General features: G+C 36.9%; 1 protein-coding gene across 1 annotated transcript; it reads left to right on the forward strand.

The window, feature by feature from the left end:
* The first annotated feature begins 8,785 nt into the window (after nt 1-8,785).
* LOC140811255 (uncharacterized) lies at nt 8,786-9,819 on the forward strand. The gene is made up of 3 exons (XM_073169122.1): nt 8,786-9,119; nt 9,219-9,527; nt 9,599-9,819. The coding sequence occupies exons 1-3, from the start codon at nt 8,786-8,788 to the stop codon at nt 9,817-9,819; spliced, it is 864 nt and encodes a 287-aa protein (XP_073025223.1).
* Nucleotides 9,820-20,068: the final 10,249 nt, after the last annotated feature.

Consider the following 20,068-nt stretch of genomic DNA (forward strand, 5'->3'; position numbering starts at 1 on the left):
TCAGACACAAACCTCTCTTCATCCCTGGCCACCAATACAGAATCTGTAAGTCTTTATACATCTTGGTACCTCCTGGATGGATAGAATACGGAGATGCGTGTGCCTCTGTCAAAATATCCTGTGTGATCGAACCACCACTAGGCACCCACATTCTACCTCTGTATCTCACAATGCCGTCAGAAACTGTGTACAAAACACTGTCCTTGGACTCATCTTTCAGTCTCCATTTCTGTAACTGCTCATCTGAAGACTGACCTGCTCGGATACGGTCTAGCAAATCAGATTTGACTGTCAGATTAGACAGCCTAGGGGCTTTGCCCTCACGATAAATCTCTAGACCCAACTTCTGAATCTCAGACTGAAGAGGTCTCTTTGCTGTTAACTGAGCTATGAAGGTAATTTTTCTGCTCAAAGCGTGTGCGACAACATTAGCCTTTCCCGGATGGTAGCTAATTCCGCAGTCGTAATCTTTCACAAGTTCCAACCACCGTCTCTGTCTCATGTTCAACTCTTTCTGCGTGAAGAAATATTTGAGACTCTTATGATCGGTTAAAATCTGGCATTTCTCGCCGTATAGGTAGTGTCTCCAAATTTTTAGTGCGAAGACAACGACGGCTAACTCAAGATCGTGCGTCGGGTAGTTCTTCTCGTGCACTTTCAACTGCCTGGAAGTATAAGCTATGACCCGACCCTGCTGCATCAATACTGCGCCTAACTCGAGCTTAGATGTATCATTGTATAGCACAAAATCACCTTGTCCCGTCGGCATGGCTAGAACTGGCGCCGAAATGAGAGCTTGCTTCAACGTATCGAAGCTCTTCTGACATTCATCACTCCACACAAATTTGGTATTTTTCTTGGTTAGTGAAGTGAGTGTCACTGCTAGGGATGAAAATCCCTTAATAAACTTACGGTAGTACCCAGCTAAGCCCAAAAAGCTGTGGATTTCTGATGCATTCTTCGGCTCAACCCATTCCTTGACAGCTGCTACTTTCTCTGGATCCACCTCGATTCCACTGCTAGATACTATATGCTCCAAAAATGCAACTTTCTGCAACCAAAACTCACACTTACTGAACTTCGCAAACAACTTGCGACTCTGCAGAACCTGTAAAACTGTCCTCAAGTGTTGGCTATGATCCTCATGGCTCTTCGAGTATATGAGAATGTCGTCAATAAACACGATGACGAACTGATCAAGGTAGGGCTGAAATACTCGGTTCATGAGGTCCATGAAAATTGATGGAGCATTCGTCAATCCAAATGGCATTACTAAGAACTCGTAATGCCCATATATAGTTCTGAAGGCTATTTTGTGGACATCTGCATCCTTCACTTTCAGCTGATGATACCCTGATCGAAGATCTATCTTAGAGAACACTGCGGCTCCCTGCAATTGATCAAACAAGTCTTCGATTCTAGGAAGTGGGTATTTGTTTTTGATTGTTACCGTGTTCAACTCACGGTAATCGATGCACAGTCTCATGCTTCCGTCTTTCTTTTTCACAAAGAGTACTGGCGCGCCCCACGGTGAGAAACCCGGGCGGATAAACTCCTTGTCTAAGAGCTCCTGAATCTGCTGCTTAAGTTCTAACATCTCTGATGGAGCTAATCTGTACGGTGCCTTAGAGATTGGCACTGTGCCTGGCATGAGATCGATTGCAAACTCCACCTCTCTATCTGGTGGAAGGCCTGCGACGTCGTCTGGAAAGACGTCTGGGAAATCCCTGACTACTGGCACCCCTGAAATAGAAGGAGTGGGGACGTCCGGTGCTGAGATAACGCTGGCCAAGAAGGCCTGACACCCCTTCGAAATGAGTCTTCGTGCCTGCATGCAAAAGATCATACGCGGGAAACTCCTCCATCTGGCTGGCTCAAAAAGAAACTGCTCCATGCCCAATGGTCTGACTAGCACTGATCTCTTCTGAAAGTCGATAAGAACTCTGTTCTTAGTCAGCCAATTCATTCCCAATATGATGTCGAATTCTGACATCGGCAATAGGATTAAATCTGCATAAACTAGGTGGTCATGCAGTTCTAGATCGATATCTCTGACCACACTGGTAGCTAACAGCTCTTCCCCTGATGGGACTGTCACTGAAAAGTTCACGTCTAGGCCAATGGACTTGAGATCCAAATGATTAGCAAACGTCTCCGATATGAAGGAGTGAGTGGCTCCTGAGTCAATCTGTGCAGTTGTGGATAATCTATTAATAAAAATGTTTCCTGAGATGCGTTAGCACAACACAAAACTTATATCCCCAAAATTACCAACATACCTCAAGCATAATAGAACCCAATATCTCTAGGCACACAAAACACCACTAGCACGCTAATAATTCCAAGTAAAAATGCCACATACAAGGCAAAATAATACTGAGCTTAGGTAGAAAAGTTTACCATAGTAAAGTGGTGTCTGGGTTCGCCTCCTGCGCATGCATGGCGAATACCCTGCCCTGGGTTGGCTGCTTCCACTGCGGGCACTCTTTCAGCATGTGGTCGCTAGCTCCACACTTGAAGCACTTGCCTGATCCATACAAGCACTGCCCTGGGTGCTGGGGGTTGCATTTAGGACACACTGGGTAAGCAACGAGCTTCTGAGGCGCCCCCTGCTGCTGAATTGGACCCTTGCCCTATGGTGGTCCATGATACGGCTTCTTCCCTGGCGGCCCCTGATACGGTTTCTTGAACTGGGGCCTCTGATGTTGCTGCTGCTGGTGTTGCGGTGGAGCCTGGTAGGGCCTCTTGCCCTGTCTGTCCGCCTCTATATCCATCAGATCCTGTTCTGCCGCCAATGCTCTAGATACGGCGACCGCATAGCTATTAGGGCCAGCTACTCTCACATCGCGGCGCAGGATCGGCCGCAGACCATTCAGAAAATGCCTCAACTTTGCATGTACATCATTCGCAATGAGGGGCACGAAGTGACACCCTCTCTCAAACTTCCTCACGAATTTTGCCACGCTACTGTCTCCCTGTCGCAGCGTCATAAACTCATTGGTGAGTCTAGATCGTACTTCCTCAGTGAAGTACTTGGAGTAAAAGACCTCCTTGAAACCATTCCATGGCAATACTTGCAGATTGACTGCCACTGATACGCTCTCCCACCATAACATGGCGTCCCCTGTCAGAAGGAACGTGGCGCATCTGACCCTATCTGCATCGGTCAGTTCCATAAAGTCAAAGATTACCTCTATGGACTTAATCCATCCCTCGGCTACCATCGGGTCAGTGGTACCCGAAAACTCCTTAGGACTCATCCTCCTAAACCTTTCTTACACTGCTTCCGGTTGGGGTCTCGCCCTTGCACCTGTTGCTGTAGCTTGGTTCCCCGCAAACTGTGCGAAGAACTACATCATGCCTGCAAGCATCTATGCCTGCATGTCTGGAGGTGGTGGTGGCGGAGGATTGGCCCTCTCCTCAACTCGAGGCTCTCTGTCCTCCTCTCTGGCTTCCTAGTTAATCATACGTCTAGGAGGCATACTGTTCCAATGAATTACCCAACATGTAAACCCAACATGAATGTACATATATCAATATTTTATGATGCACGTAAATCAAACTTAAAACATGCACATACTGAAATCATAACTTGATTCTTACTACATATCATAATGCAAAACTTTAAACTTACAGACTTGAAGTGTGACTTCGTGAGCTTCTTGCGACTGGCAGTAGGCGTAACCCTTTACAAGAACACCGCTCTGATACCAACTGTAACGTACCGTACTTTTCATACTCAAAATTTGCGAAAAAATTAAAAATTTTCTTAAATACGAAAATAAAATCAATACGGTCGTCACTACATCATCCATTCACAATAAAGATTTTGTTAAAAGAAAAGTTTTCTCAAAACATCTCGCATCAAATATAAAATCAGAGTAATTTAACTTTTGCATAAAACTTAAACATTGCGGTCCTCGGGTTAGCCTCCCGCTCAGTCCAAGCCTGCCCCTTGGTCGCCACCTCCTGTCTCCTCATCAACATACTCACCTGCATCGATCAAGTCTAGTGTGTCTAAAGACTCAACACGTATAAACTGGAATAACGAGTACTACGTAATAAAATCGCATGCACTTTAAAATAAGACATACATAACTTGAAGCTTGAACTTGCATAATAAACTTTGACAAACATACGTACATGACTAGACGTGCCATCAACATAAAATTTCATAAGCATACTGAATATTTGAACATACATAACTTCATCATTTTGCGTAGAGGCATGTTTCAAAGCAAGTGACCCGTAACATAATAAATGCCTGATCAGACAACCACAGTACTGGGCTGACAGGGACGTATCCACTGCCACATACATGAGATCCCCGTTCATAATTTAACGGACTGGTTGGTCCCCGTTCATAATTTAATGCTTTCCAATCCTAAACATAATTTGGTCACAAGATATTTCGCATACCTCAAAACTTAAAATATTTTCTTTTGCACGTCAACATACTTACTTGGCGTTGAGGGATTCGTTGGACTTCGACTGGGGCCGTTACTGCACATACTAACATGAATTTGCATACGTAACTTACATAACATAGACGTAAATATCATACTTACTCTCAAGCTCGGTCATTTATTAGGACATTCCATAATTTCCCATGACACGACCTTGGTACCCCTTGCACTAAATCATGACATCGAACATCAAAGCATGCTAAAATATTTTCCCCAAAATATGCAAGACACGGACCCCGTGCCCAGGTCTGGCTCCAGGTCCGTGTAGGTACTGTAAAATGTGTGTACAGAAAAGGAGAGACACGGACCCCGTGCTTAGATCCGTGTAGGGGTCCGTGTAGACTCTGTAAAACAAATCTCGGGCAGAAAAGGAGGGGCACGGACCCCGTGTCAGGGTCCGTCAAAGGGTTCGTGTACTCTTGGGTTTTTCACACTACGGAGGAAACAAAGGCACGGACCCCGTGTCAGGGTCCGTGTGGGGTCCGTGTGGCTTCGAGCGGCTGAAACCTGCGAGAATAAATCTTACACTATGCATATTCCACCCAACAAACAACATGGAGCACAAGTGGACACCTCAAGACCCATCCTGGACTACTATAATATTGACTCAAACTTCTACAATCGCTTCCAAACAATCACACATCCTAAGCGACACAATAAACTCGTGGACACGAATTTGGCATAACGATCAAACCCTATTACCACTATTTAATACAAGGGCCTAATGGCGCTAACCAACCCGTTGAATATCAACCCAACATCATAACAATCATACCTAAGCGCAGCAACGAACGCCCGTCGTTCCCCAACGAAGCCTACAACCATAAAACTTGAAGAACACATCAATATTGTAAGTTTTCTGAAAATGCAGTTTGAGCAGTCGCACAAAAAACGCCATAACTCCCTCAAATTTTATCCAAATAACTCTAATTTTATATCAAACCGAAGACATCAAAAAGTTCTACATTTTTCGCGTTGAAAGTTTTCTCAAAATCTTGACCGAAAAATCGCAGTATTTGAAAAGACAGCAAAAACGTGAATTTGGTGATCCAAAAATCGTTTCAAACTTGATCTAAACACGATTGCTCAAACTTCTACGCATCACACATGTATTTTCCGCATAAATAACAACACAACGCATAATATGACAAGATCGATGCATCAAGAACAGAATATACGTGCTTTTTGATAATAAACGTTACCGAAACGGCGTCACCGAAGCGGAGATGGAAGCGAGGTTGATCCGGGACGATCGTGCAACGATTTCTTTGAAGAAACTCGACAAAATACTGCTTGGAATAATCAGAGAAAGGGGCGGCTGCTCTTGGGGAAGGAGAACCCTAGGTTTGTCTTGTAAAAATCTGAAAAATAAACTTGTAGGTGTGTGTTGTGTGTTTTAGTGTGTGTAAAAACGTGTAAGTATGTGTGAGTGTAGAAAACGTGTGTGTGTGTGTTTTAATTAGGAGAAATTCTAGCTAAATTAACTATTTAAAATATTAATTAAAGGTTAACACCTAATAATTTACTCAAAACTCTTCAATTAAAATGATCACACACACCAATTTTTTTTAAAAAAATTTTAAACTCTTAAATCACTAAATACATAATAATGCTTTAAAATATTAAAACTTAATAACTTATTAAAAATGTCCCATCCTCAACTTAAAATAAAATACCATATTTTAAATTGTCACAATCGTCACCGGTCTCTTCCTCGATCCCGCCTCGAATAATCGCCTGAAACATGAAACTCGAAAAAAATTTTAACGTGCATCACAATAAACATGGATAATTTAGAATAATGCATTTTCATAAATTATGCATGGCTAAAGTTCATTTAAATTAAAGTTAATTAAATGATTTAATAATTAAATAAATGCATGGGTTGTACGTGTACTGAATTTGAGCACTACACATTTACTTTATGTGTATACCTAACAGGTTGCAAAGATAAAGTCCTTGAATATAATATAGGCATCATAAGGTATGGCTCACAACGTAAGCTCATAAAACTCATTAGGAAGTGTACCGCATATTCCAAAAAGGTTTCTAGTTAAATAAACTACCTAAAATAAACATAAAGACGGCTTGAGTTTGAGATTAGCATATGTGATGTAAACATCATGTTTCATTGGTAAGCGCATGGAGATGTTCATTCATACAAATGTATGATCATATGATGATACACTAATTAACAACTTTCCATCAGACTGTCCAAGTGGTTATCACTTACCGAGTGAAATAGACTGTGGTTATAGTTGTACAACATTAGTCCTTATACCCGAAACAACATAGAAGCTCTACGTACTAGAATGTACTTTAATCTGTTTACTAACTCCATTCAGGGCCATCAGGTTGCGAGGTTGGGTGTTGTTTCAAAATACGTAGGAGCCAATATTTTGTAGTCTAGGATTTACGGTTTGCCTATAGGTTAAGAAATTTTATGTGATCTGATGAGTCAATAGTGCAAGGAGTCTCTAGCTAGAGCAAGACATGTGCTTTAGTGAAATTTTATTTTCCTAGTTGCACATATCATATCACTGTTATTACACAAAGATATATCAAGTTGTTATCGAATTTATTTGCAACTCTCGATATACCAAGGGTTCATGGGCGGAGCTATATGTGGGGTTGGGTTTGGGCTACAGCCCCACCTAATTTTTTTAAAAAAATTAATATCTTTTATTTTTAAAATTTTGTTGATTAGCCCCAATGTCCAATATATTTTTTCTCTCTCTTTCACTTGTCCTGCTGCGTCATCTCTATTCTTTTTTTCAAACTATCACAATTTTCATTACCTCAAATGACCGTAACTTCATCATCGGTCGCCAGTTTTCAAAATTGATTGTAGATTCGGAAAGCCCACGTCATAAGCTTTCCTTTAATACCAAATTTTCGAAGTTTCTTCGTCGTTTTGACATCCGTCGCTCATCGGTCGTCGTTTTCACCGAAAATCATGAGTAAATCTTAGTGTTAGACTTTCTACAGCTCGTTCTTATTGTTCTTAGTTAGATTTCGAATTTTAAAGGTAATTTCATATTTTAGTATTTCGAAATTTAGGTATTTTTGTTTTTTTTGAATTTCGATCATTGATATATATTATATTTGAGCCGATTGATGGTATTGATAATTTTTTGAAATTTATTTGGGCATTATTTCGAATTTCCAGATTTTATATTGGGGATTGTCGATTTTTAGTGTTGATTATTTATTATTTAGACGTTTAGATGCTATAGAAAATATAAATGCAAATTTATGAAATTTTGTAGGAATTTTTAAAAAATTCAGAATTATGCAAATGAGATTTTCAAGCTTATAAGGCTTTAAAAATTTTATATTTAAATATATTATACCTTAAGATTTCAAATGTTAACTTCGGAATTGTTTTGGAATAATTATAATTTTTTGAGGTTTATTGGATTAAAGTAACAATTATTTAGTGCTGGTAATGTGGATTTGATTCAGTTAGCCATGATAAATTAAACTAAAGTGATATTTTATGGTGTAGACGGTACCAAGGAGAAAAGAAACTCAAGAATGAAGAAAAGGAAAATCATCGACTCATTTTTTAAACAAAAAGAGCAGACATCGGCAAGTCAAGACCATTCTCCATCCAATATTGATTACTCAAATCCAGTGATCAATAGCTTAACAAATCTCCTAGAATTGATGTTGATGTGAGTTTTCTTGAACCAGATCCGACATTACGTACTCCGATATGGAAATATCCTGTTAATCAAATGGATGAAATTATACGAGCTTATATCAAGATGAGGTCATATCAACCAATTAAGAAAGAGATCCACCGACCAAATTTGGAAGTCAAAATCGACGATTCCAAAGTTGCTGGTTCAAAAAATTTACTTGGTTAGAGTACTTTCCTTCGAAAGATGCTGCACTTTGTTTTCCGTGCTTCTTGTTTGAACACAAACATCCTCGTAATCCTGCATTTACAATTGATGGATTCAAATATTGGAAGCGAGTTAATGATGGCGATATATGTGCATTTGTTATGCATATAGGATTCAATACTTCACCACATAACAATGCTGTGGAATATCTTGATAATTTGATGAATATACCTCGTCATATTGACAAAGTGTTAAATGCACAATCTTTAGAAGAAAAACAGAAGAACAGATTGCGGCTTACAGCAACTATTGAAAGCATTCGATGGCTTACTTTGCAAGCATGCGCATTTAGAGGGCATCATGAATCTCCATCTTCTAATAATCGTGGAAATTTTATCGAGATGATAAATTTTATAGGAAAAATGAATAAGAGTATTGGAGACAACGTCTTAGAGAAAGCTCCTTAGAATGCAAAGTATACTTCACCAGATATTCAGAAAAGATGTCTTGAATATCATTTCCAACCAAGTGAGAGCCAAGATTCGTAAAGAAATTGGGGATGCAAAATTCTGCATTTTAGTTGATGAAGCGAGATATGCATTTAACAAGGAGCAAATGGCTATTGTATTAAGATTTGTGGATACTGAAGGATTTTTACGAGAGCAATTCTTTGCCATTGTACACGTGACAGATACAACTGTTGCAACACTTAAGAAAGAAATATCTGATGCACTTGGTCGTTATGACTTGCATATCCACAACATGCGTGGACAGGGATATGATGGTGCTAGCAATATGTGCGGTTCTTGGAATTGATTGCAGGCTCTTTTCTTGAAAGATTGCTCGTATGTATATTATGTACATTATTTTGCTCATCGAGTTTAACTAGCATTAACTGCAGCTGCTGAAAAAAAGGTATCCATTTGGTTATTATTTTCAAAATTGAATTCCATTTGTAATCTCATCAATGCATCTCCTAAACGGCATGGTGAGTTACATTATGCTCAAAGAATTGAAGTTGAGCATATGTTAGCTACTGGTGAACGTGATACAGATAGAGGATGTAATCAAATTAGAAATTTATTACGAACTGGAAAGACTCGTTGGAGTTCTAATTTCGACTCATTTTGTAGCATGATTGATATGTATAACTCTGTGATTACCGTGTTAGAAAATATGTTGAATGATGGAGCTTCTAATTCCATTCGTGGTAAAGCTAGTGGTGCATTGATTGCGATGAAGTCTTTTAATTTCATATTCATATTACACTTGATGCATAAGATAATGTGGATAACAAATCTGCTTTTTCAAGCATTGCAAGAGAAATCTCTGGATATTTTAGTGTAATGGATTATGTTTCAATGACTAAAAATTTGCTTCGTACTTTTAGAGAAGAAGGTTTTGATCTTCTGCTTCGTCATGTGAAAGAAGTTTGTGTCAAGTATGACATTGAGATACCTCACATGGAAGCTCGTTATAAATATGGTACAGGCCGTTCTTGACAACATAATGATTCAATCACAGTTGAGCACCACTATCGATTTGATGTATTTACAGCTTCAATTGATTTTCAAGTTGAAGAGCTTAATAATAGATTCAAGGATGAGGCAGTTGAACTTCTTAAACATAGTTGTGCTTTGGAACCTAAAGAAAAGTTTAAGTTTCTTAATGTTAATCATATCTATCGACTTGCTGAGAAATTCTATTATCTTGATTTCGATTCACAATATTTGCATCACTTGAGAATGTAATTGGATCACTATAAATTTGATGTTGCCAGCCATGCAAGATTTCAGAATTTATCAACTATTTCTGAATTATGTCGACGATTATTTGAGACAAATAAGTTAGGAACCTACGATTTGATTGACAGGTGATTTATATATTTTTATCTACGTCGTTTACTTAGTTATCGAATCTGATATATTTATTTAATTAACAGGTTGATTCGTCTTGTTTTAATTCTCCCTGATTCGACATCAACAACGAAACGAGCATTTTCAGCAACAAACTTGTTAAAACAGCTCTTCGTAACAAGATGGAAGCAGAGTTTTTCAGAGATTCTATGTAAATCTACGTCGAATGAGATTTGGTGGAAAAAATTGATAACGATTTAATAATTAATGAGTTTTATTCTAAGAAAAATCGAAGAGCACAACTTCGGTAGTGTTTTAGCTCCATGTTTTTGAAAGTATTAAATATTTTTGTTCTATGTTTTCATGAAGTCAATGTTTACATATTTTTTATTTTAAATTCTTTAGCTAATTATTTATTTTATTAAATATAGCATGGGACAGAGCTAGTCCCAGGTAATTTTGAGTCCTGGCTCCGCCCCTGCAAAGGTTCTAGATTAGATCGGGATATATGAGTTGAAAGGACCACATTATACGCTAACCATAGCTTAAGATTGTTGCAGGCACTATCAGTGATACCTAAGAGATCATTGGGTGATGCTACCAGATTCTCTTATCATGATCCGATGGGACCACTAATAGCAGCGTCTCAGCTGCCATGTGCAGCTGCACATGTCAGTTTTTTTGGCAGCGGATGCTGGTTATTATCATTATTATTATTATTTTAATTGAATTTAAACACATATCATATTGGTAAAATAGAAAGAATACATGTAAAAAATGAGAATTCAAACTTAAGTTCAATAATTTTAAAAATGGATCAATTTAAATGGTGAGTCAATTAATCAATTATTTAAAAAAAATTATTTGTAAAATATAAACTAAATTATCTTTTTAAAAAATTGAATTCTTTTTTCTTAAAAAATTATTTATTTAAATATGTTTTGGTTTAGTTTTATGAAAAAATGTATATGCGTATACATCCACTTATTTGTTTTTTTATTATTACTAGTAATATGATTAAGAAAAAATAATAATAGTTGGAATGTATGTGTGTTGATCAACTTAATTTTTTATTTTTTAAAATTATTAAATTTTGAGCTTCAACTTTTATTTTTTTGAATGTAGACTAATTTGAAAGATAAATCACTTTTGTTTCATAGGCAAAAATTTTGAATATGCGCAAACTTCTGGAAAGATAATTTTCTTAATGTTTTTAAAATAAAGATTTTTCTAAATCGTTGATCGGCTCAAATTCATTAACTTTTAAAAAATAAAAATAAGTAGATCAACACATATACATAGATTTTTTTGTATTTTTTAAAACTAAATCAACATATATTAAAATAAATAAAAGATTTTGTTTTAAAAAAATAAAAAGAGCACGAATTCAAAAAATTTGCTTACGAAAATTCATGAATTTCATATTTCAACTGCTTTTATATTAAACATATTACTCATAATAATAAAATTTAAAAGCAAGTGGATAAATAAACATATGCTTTTTTTTAAAAAAAAAATAAAAATAAACTAACACATTTTTTTAGTGTAGTATTTTTAAAAAAAGACTAAACTAACACATATTTAAATAACTAAATATTTTTTAAAACAGAAAATTTAAATTTTTTTTAAAAGATAAATTAATTCATATTTTAGAAATAAAGAATTTTTTAAAAAAATTGGTTGACTTACTCACCATTTAAAGTGATCTATTTTTCAAACTATTGAACTTGAGTTTCAAATCTTGTTTTTGTATATATTATTCTTATTTTGTTTATAAGATATGTGATCAAATTCAAATTTAAAAATAATAATAATGAAAAAGGAAAAAAATAAAAAATTAAAAAGAAGCAGTTTTATGCAGCTGTTATTAGTGGCGGACGCGGTTGATGGTAACGTTTTGTCTTAACAATGCAAAATCTCACTTTTTACCTTAGTTTTGAAATTAATTTTTTTTAAATTAATTTTTAAAAAAAAACCTTCGAGTGCGCGGTCAGTAGACTTCCATATTTTTTTTAAAAAAATAGTATACTAATTTTAACTTATTTTAAAAGATATATTTATAATTATTTTAAGAAAAAAAAACGAAGCGATAAATATTAAAAAGGGCAACTTAGGTTTCAGTACCTAAAGTTTTTCAATTTTTGTTTTAGTACCCAACTTCCCAAAATACCCTTTATACTTTCATTTAAATAATTGATTTTTCTTTTAAAATTTAACGGCCCATCATGCTTCCGTAAAATAAATTAAATCTTATACCTATTTGACCGGAGTATCACCGGGTTATATCCACCGTATTTTACAGACTGCTCCTCACAGCCCAACCACGCGATCGCAACCGATGGTTACTGACGTAGATTCCTTCAGCAGCACTTGGCACAACCTTAATTCGTTTCCTACCTTAAGGTGTATAGTATAAGATAAAATTTTGAAAATAATACATGAGAGGGGCTAAGAGCAAATATCTCTTTTATTCAAACACAAACATTTATTTATTACATAGTAACCTCCTGTAGAGGAGGAGAAACTTGTTCAGCTACTAATAGTAGCTGAACTTACTACACACATAAATTTGAAAGAGAAAATATTACAAATGGTTTGAAGAAAAATGAAGAGGTTGATCGATGCCTTCATCTTCCTTCTGCTTCTTTATTTATAGAAGGCTTCTTCGGATTTGAAACTCGGACTTCAAATCTTGATAAGCCTTTACAGCTTGCATATGGACCCTGCGATGGTTGAGTGTCCCTTCTTGTTCTGTCTTTTTCTAGATTATTAATCTAGAAACAGTCATTTCTTGCAATTTTATCTGCCTGCATAAATAGTTTATATGCACTTGGATCAGATCAGCTTGTATTTCTCTTCCTGTTTCTTTGAGCTTCTTTTGATATTCTTTGAAATTTTTCAGCTCTTTTCTTGTTCTCTTAATCCTTTTCCTGGAAACTCTAAGATATGCGAAATACATTTTGTTTCCAGTTTCGGTTTAAGTTTGGTGTGAGTTACTGGTTCCCGTTTGATCTTATTTATAGATTTATTTGGGGTCCAGTTTCTCATCTTTTTATTAGATTTTTCTTATCTTTAAAGATAAGGAATCTAATGTCTTTTGTCATTTTCCATCGATTATTGGTGGTCCTTGAATTCCACTCACATGTTATTTCACATGGTGGTCCTTCTTTTCTTGGTGGGATGCTCACATGTTCCTTTTAATTTTGTCGAGGAATCTTTGGCTTTCGGCTTCCTCGAGGAAAACGTGAATGTGGTCCATCCCCACTTGTACTTGTCTCGGTAAAGTGTTTCCGATCAGATCTCGGCTTGAATCCTTTACCGAATTCTGGTTCCTTCTGGTTCTGGCATTCTGGACAGATATTTTCAGACCATCTTCCTACATGTGCCATATTACAGAATTTCCGACGAGTTTCTTTACTTGCCGGCAGCTTGCTGTTCCACAAAAGATTTCTCTTTTTCTCGAATAAATCTTCTGCAAAACTTGTGGTTTTCCCTGTCATGGTATTTAACAGGAATGATCCGTTCACCGAATGGTTATAAAATTTGAACGGAAACTTAACTTTGTCCATCTCAGTGAGACAGACCCATAGACCCCAAGCTCTTCTGGTAGACATATCATCTTCAGAAATTGAAGCAACCAGGGGTGTTTCTTCTGTTGGAGGATCCTTGATAAATTTTTGGACATTTGTATCCGGCCTCCTTAGCTTGATGAAATAAAAGGCTTCATAAGAACCTTTCCCTGCTGGTTCTGGTGCTGCACTAAAAAAATATAGCTCCAAAACATCTCCTCTGGACAAATAATCATTGTTTGCCCAAGTCTCGTGAACAGCTTCCTGGATCCATTTTGGTAGACCTGATATTTCCGGAAAGCTGGGTGATGTAGTATAAACTGAGGCAAGAGCCCCGAATTCATACCATGCTTTAACCTCCTTTGGATATGAATTTTGTTTCATCCATACCCTTGGATACTTTCCTGAAACATCAACCCTGTTGGTAGCTGGGTTAATGCCAATTCTTGTTTTCAATTTCTCCCAATTTTGTTGATAAACCTGAAATGGAGAAATTACACCTTCATTAGTACCAACCTTAGCTTTGCCTTTGTCAATACGAGGCCTAAGGTTGATCTCTCCCTCTTCAATCCTTGAGGTGAAGGGTTGACTTGAGGACTCAAGATAAGGATCAGGGGTCTCAATCTTTGTTTCAGCCGACTCATCTCGTGATGATCCCGACTTAACACTTGTGCAAGGGGTATTTGAATCCCCAGCTACAGGTATAGAGTCCTGTACTCGAAAACTCTCCATTTGGGAAACCAGTGGTTTCTCAATGCCTTGGAGGATAGGCCTTTGCATTACAGACCATAACTGAGTATATGCCTGTAAACACCCTGTAATTCGATCAGAGACAATTCTCTTATCAGCTTGTTGTAGCCTTCCCGCAACTTCTGCGTTTACAGCTAACTTGTTAAACTCGGTTTGAAGCATTTCAAGGTGTTCCCTCAAATGCCTCTGCATCTTGATAATAGCATCTATGTCAATGCTGTCCATCTCTTGTTAAAAAATCTGCAAGAATATTTTCATGAGATTTAATTATCATAATATCAAAAATATAATTTTGACATAGTGCTTGCCATCGTAATAATCTAGCCTTCTCAGGTTTAGACTCAATTCTATTCCTTAAAAAAGCTTTAACTTGTGTGTTATCAACTTTCAAAGTGAATTTCTTTGCAAGTAGAAATAATGGCCATTTTTCAAAAGCCCTCTTTACTGCATAAAATTCTTTTTCGTTGATATGCCATCTTATGGCTTCTGCATCTGAGAATAACCCACTGCAATATCTGCATGGTTGTTCTCCATCCGGTGTGAGCTTTGTTAATACTGCAGCCCACCAATGATCACTGGCATCGGTGTATAATACCAGATCATCTTCATCTTGAGGAATAGCCATCTTTGGAAGATTTTTGCAAACCTCCTTTAGATGGATCAGTCCTTTTGTATGTTCTTCTGTCCATATAAATCTAGCATTTTTTTTCAACAATGGACTGAACAATTTCCTATGTTTTGCTAGGTTTTTGATAAACATCTCAGCAAAATTAACAACTCCTAAGAAACTTTGAAGTTGTTTCTTGTCTTTGAGACTTTCTGGAAAATTCTGCACCTTTTCAACTATGTGGTCTTGCAGAATTATTCCTGACTCATCGATTTCTATTCGGAATTCAATCTTTCTTGTAGCAATGACTGCTTTCTTTTCAGATAAAACCAGTCCTTCTTTCTTGCAAACATTAGAGAAAATCTCCAAATGTTTAACATTTTCATTCATATCTTTAGATGCTATTAAAACATCATCAATATAAACAAACATAAACTTAAAATAATCTTTAAAAAGATTATCCATTTTTCTTTGAAATATCTGGGGTGAATTAGCCAATCCCATTGGTAACACTTCCCAAATATAATGTCCTTGAGGTGTAGAGAAAGCTGTGAATTTCTTGCTTCCTTCCTCCATCCGAATCTGATAAAATCCGGACTTACAATCAAATTTAGAGAATATCTTTGCATTGCGTATGCAACTGATTAGATGTTCTCTGCTTGGTATAAAATACCCATCAAACTCCAGAATTTTATTAATTTCTTGATAATTAATAACCAATCTAGGTTTTCCTCGTTTTATCTCATCATGATTTCTTACTAGAAAACCAGGACTGCTATATGGTGACACACCTGCTTTGATTAAACCAAGGTCCAAATGTTCCTTGATTATTATCTGCATATCCCTTTGATCAATGATGTTCATTGGGATGGGTTTGCAACGGACAAATTCATACTCTTTGCCTTCCTTAATTTTAAGGCAAGCTCTGAGTTGATTTCTGTCCCACCATGCCAAGGGATCTTCATTGTAATTTTCTCTGATCCTTTTCTTGACATCTTCCAATGATACCTTAGATTCGAACTCTACTTCATTTGTTTGTAGAGTTATCTTAAGGCATTCTATATCTTTTGGTTGGAGTTCTTTATCTGCTCTCAACTGGAGCATTGTTTCTCCAAACCGTCTAGAATCCTTCATTTTTGGGTTCAGAAGTTTTCCTGAATCACCACGCTTGCTGCGAAACTGGATTGGCAATTTTCTGTAAAATGCTTCTCTAAGTCTCTGGACTATGATTTTGTGAGCACATGGTGTTGTGAACACTAATCTCCTAGTCTCATTTTCTTGTGTGTAGGACTTGAACATTTGTAGGAAATTATTTCCTAACAATATGTCAGCTCCTGTATCATGAAAATAAATTGGTGGTGTCTTTACCTTATACCAAGGTGTTTGTCCTGCACCGCCAATCATAATTTCAGTCATCTTATCCCTTTACATAAGATTAAGATTCTTCTGGAAAAATCTCTTCCAGCAATCTTGGGTAACTCTTCTTCCAAATTTTTTGGAAAAACACCTCGTTTTGCTGTACATATTCCAGCCCCTGAATCAATATATGCAGCAAAGTATTCTGCCTTATATTGTTCATACAACATTCCTACTGGAATGTATATGGAGAATGGACTTGTGGTCATTGGATTTTTAACATTTTTTCTTCTGCCATAAACTCCATTCCATGCTCTAGACTTTTCCAAGGTTTGTGTTCCTCGAGAAACTCTAGTCCAAGAATCAGTCGATCTGATTCTTTCCCTGGAATTCCTTGAATATGAACCTCCAATTCTCCGATATTAATTAGTCCTTGGTAAGTTCCTATCATCGTTTGTTCCAAATAGTATATTGAATTACAAGGAAATTGATTCCTTTGCTTTGTAATGTCAAATACTATTTCTACCTCCTTCCACCCTTCTGGGCATCTGAGCTTTCCTATTGTAGAAAAACTTTTTAGCTCCTGTTGCGTTTCTATGACAGGCTTTTTATCCCATCTGTAACTTGTAATTCTATCTCCTTGAAAAGATAGTCTTCTTCATTCCAATCTAAGACTTTGATTCCTCTGTAGAATTGGTTTGTCTTGGATTTGGATATCTGTTTCCTGTATTAAAGGAAACTCGACTCTTTCTGGATAAATTGCTTGAGCAACTTTTCCAAATATCTCAGGGATTTCAATAAACTCATTTCTAATAAACAATTCAGAATGATGTGTATTAGATAGAGCGTATGAAATTTGATAGGTAATAGAGTATGGCCTATTACCTTCTTTCATCAGCCTTTTTTCCTTGAAGTTCTGATGCAATGTCAAGGCTCGACTGAAATCTCGATCTGCCAGGTTGTAGGCTATCCTTGGATAGAATACTCCTACAATCTTTCCTGCACAGAGATTTCCTGAGATTGTTCCCAGTACTGACTCTTGTGGATTCCCCATTCTTTTATCGCAAATAGCAATATCAATAGGTGAATCTATCCCTTCTTTGAAAGTAGCCTTTATCATAATTTGGATTGCTCCATTATGAATCCAAGACATAGTCATTGCTACTTCTATATTGAGTTTTTGTAATTCCTCCTTTATTTCTTCGGAAGGAATTAACTGCATCTCCATTCTATTTCCTGTAAGTTCCATCGGGATTGCCATTTCCCTTCTAGAAACTTTATAGATTAGATGATGCTTTCTGTTTCTTAGGCCAAGACTTCCTAAGAACTTTTCTACCTGTCCTGCAGAGAAACCTTGATATCTCTGTAGACTCGGATTTTCTCTCATGATTCTTTGAACCATGTTATGAGATATTGTTGTCTGGCTAAAGAATCCAGACAGATCTTCATGTGTCTCGTGTCGAAACACCTCGTCTTCAGTCAGATTCCGATTCTGTTCCATCAGATTCTTCCTGACTTAAGACTTCTTCTTCTTCATATATACTTTCCTCTGAGGCGATGTCCTCAAATCGGTATACTTGAATAAGATCTTGGTAATAAACTGCTTCTTCAATATCCGGGGTAGGATCAAAGCGTTTAATACCTCTTTTTTCATTTTCTGGACAGTTGGTCAAAATATGACCTCTTGCTCCACATGTCCAGCAATTACAATCTTTGAAACTCTCATTGGCTCGAGTATGAGCTCTTCTGAAAGTTTTCTTCGTAGGTGTTCTTCCTGTGCTTCGAGATGTACTCGATGCTTGGGATGATATCCTACTTCTTGATGGTCCGCTTCTTTGTCCAGATTTATAAGATCTGACTTTCTGTCTAGACCATACTGTTCTTGATTTCCAAGAACTTCTTCCACTTCGTGCATAAGGATGAGTCCTAAAACTTTTTCTCTTATGCTTCTGTGGTTTACTCCCAATAATTGTTGGAAGATCATTTTCCTTACAACACAAAGGAGTTCTTTTGTTGATACCCCTTAAGCGTTTGTAATTATTTTGTAATGCTGCCATGTGACACCATTCTGCCAATTTTCCTTTAAGGAAAGAGGCTCTTCTTGCCAATGTATCTGGATTACCAGGTACATATTCCCTTACGAGCATTTCTCTCCAAGGGCTTGGCATTTTTGCGAAGAAAAGCTGCATAGCTATATCTTTTTCGACTCCTGAAATCCATCTATATTTAGTGAATAACATAATGTATTCATCCACCAAACATATGTCATGTAATTCAAGACTATATAGAGCTTGAGTGTATTTTTTCTTCTTCTCTGTATCTTGACTATTGAAATAGTCTACCCCTATAAAATGTGCTTTAAATAGGGTAGCCATTTTTCCAGCGATCTCACTAAGAGATTCACCAGTTAGGACTGACTCTTTCATATCCAATGAAGTCATGTCCCAAGCAATCTTTACCGATCCCATAAGACTCATTTCCAAAAGTTTAATGAATCCTTCTTTGTTGAGATCGAGTGTTCCTGCCGCAATTCTCATAGCAGATGTCCAATCATCTATGAGATCTTCTCTATTTTTGAAGTCTAATACATCAAGGTTAAGCATAACCCCGTAAGGATGTATAGGATCTAAAACAGTTTTCCCATAGGGTGTTTGGTGCAAAGAAATTTGATTTCTCCTTGCCCTTGTTCCCGCTGGGTGTGATCCTCCACCAGTATGGAAATCGGTTTGAGATTCTCTCATATTTACATTATGAGATCCCATACTTTCCCTTGGTGGTTCTTGTGAAGATGACCAGGTTATAGCAGGTGGTGTTTCACCCACTGATGTGTTCATCTTTAGATCTACTACTTTGAGATTTGCGAAAGATTCCGCAAGCTCTTGTAAATCTTCCAGACCAATCCTTTCTAAAGTTGTCATCAGATTAATTTCTTTTCTGAGACAGACTTAATTAGATTGATCATCTTTTCTTCTTCAGTTAAAGGTTTTGACACCACTCTGGCCTTCCCTTGTTGATGTAACAAAGGTTCAGTACCAAAAGATGGTGGTAACCAACCTCCTGAAGTTCTTCTACTAGAACTTGGTTGTTGTTCCAGTTTCTGAATTCTTGTTTGAATATCCTTTAAGGTTACAAGAATTTCTTCTTGTTTCTCTAGGATTTTCTCAACTCGTTGAGGTACATAATATATCAAAGTGCCATAGCTTTGTACCGTTTTTTGGATTTCTCTAAGATCTGACGAAAGCTTAGAGGAATCGGGTGTTATTTCCAGAAACTTATTGTTCTGTATCATAACTTTACCTGAGATTTTACCTGAGGATGCTGAAGCTTCCCTTTCTGGTTCTGATATCTAACAATAGTTAGATGACCTTGTTTATATTCCAAAATATTGGAATATTCCTTGTAAATTATTTTCCTTGAACCGAAGTTCAGATTCATAAATTTTTCGAAATTCTCCTTCTCATACAATTAGTTACTAGTAATAATAAAATTTGTGTTTGAAATAAATCAACCTTCGGCTCTGATACCATTTTCGGGAGCGCGGGGATCAATTAAAATCAATTAAAAGACAAGGACAATTTTGGCATTTTTAAATTTATTTTCTCTCACCGGGTAC

The sequence above is a fragment of the Primulina eburnea genome, chromosome 14, assembly GCF_022965805.1.
Source record: "Primulina eburnea isolate SZY01 chromosome 14, ASM2296580v1, whole genome shotgun sequence".
NCBI lineage: Eukaryota > Viridiplantae > Streptophyta > Magnoliopsida > Lamiales > Gesneriaceae > Primulina > Primulina eburnea.

Coding starts and splice junctions, on each gene's coding strand:
- LOC140811255 (XM_073169122.1), top strand. CDS start 8,786: ATGCAAAGTATACTTCACCAGATATTCAGAAAAGATGTCTTGAATATC. Junction 9,120..9,218: donor TGGTGCTAGCAATATGTGCG/GTTCTTGGAATT, acceptor CATTAACTGCAG/CTGCTGAAAAAAAGGTATCC. Junction 9,528..9,598: donor AGCTTCTAATTCCATTCGTG/GTAAAGCTAGTG, acceptor TTGATGCATAAG/ATAATGTGGATAACAAATCT.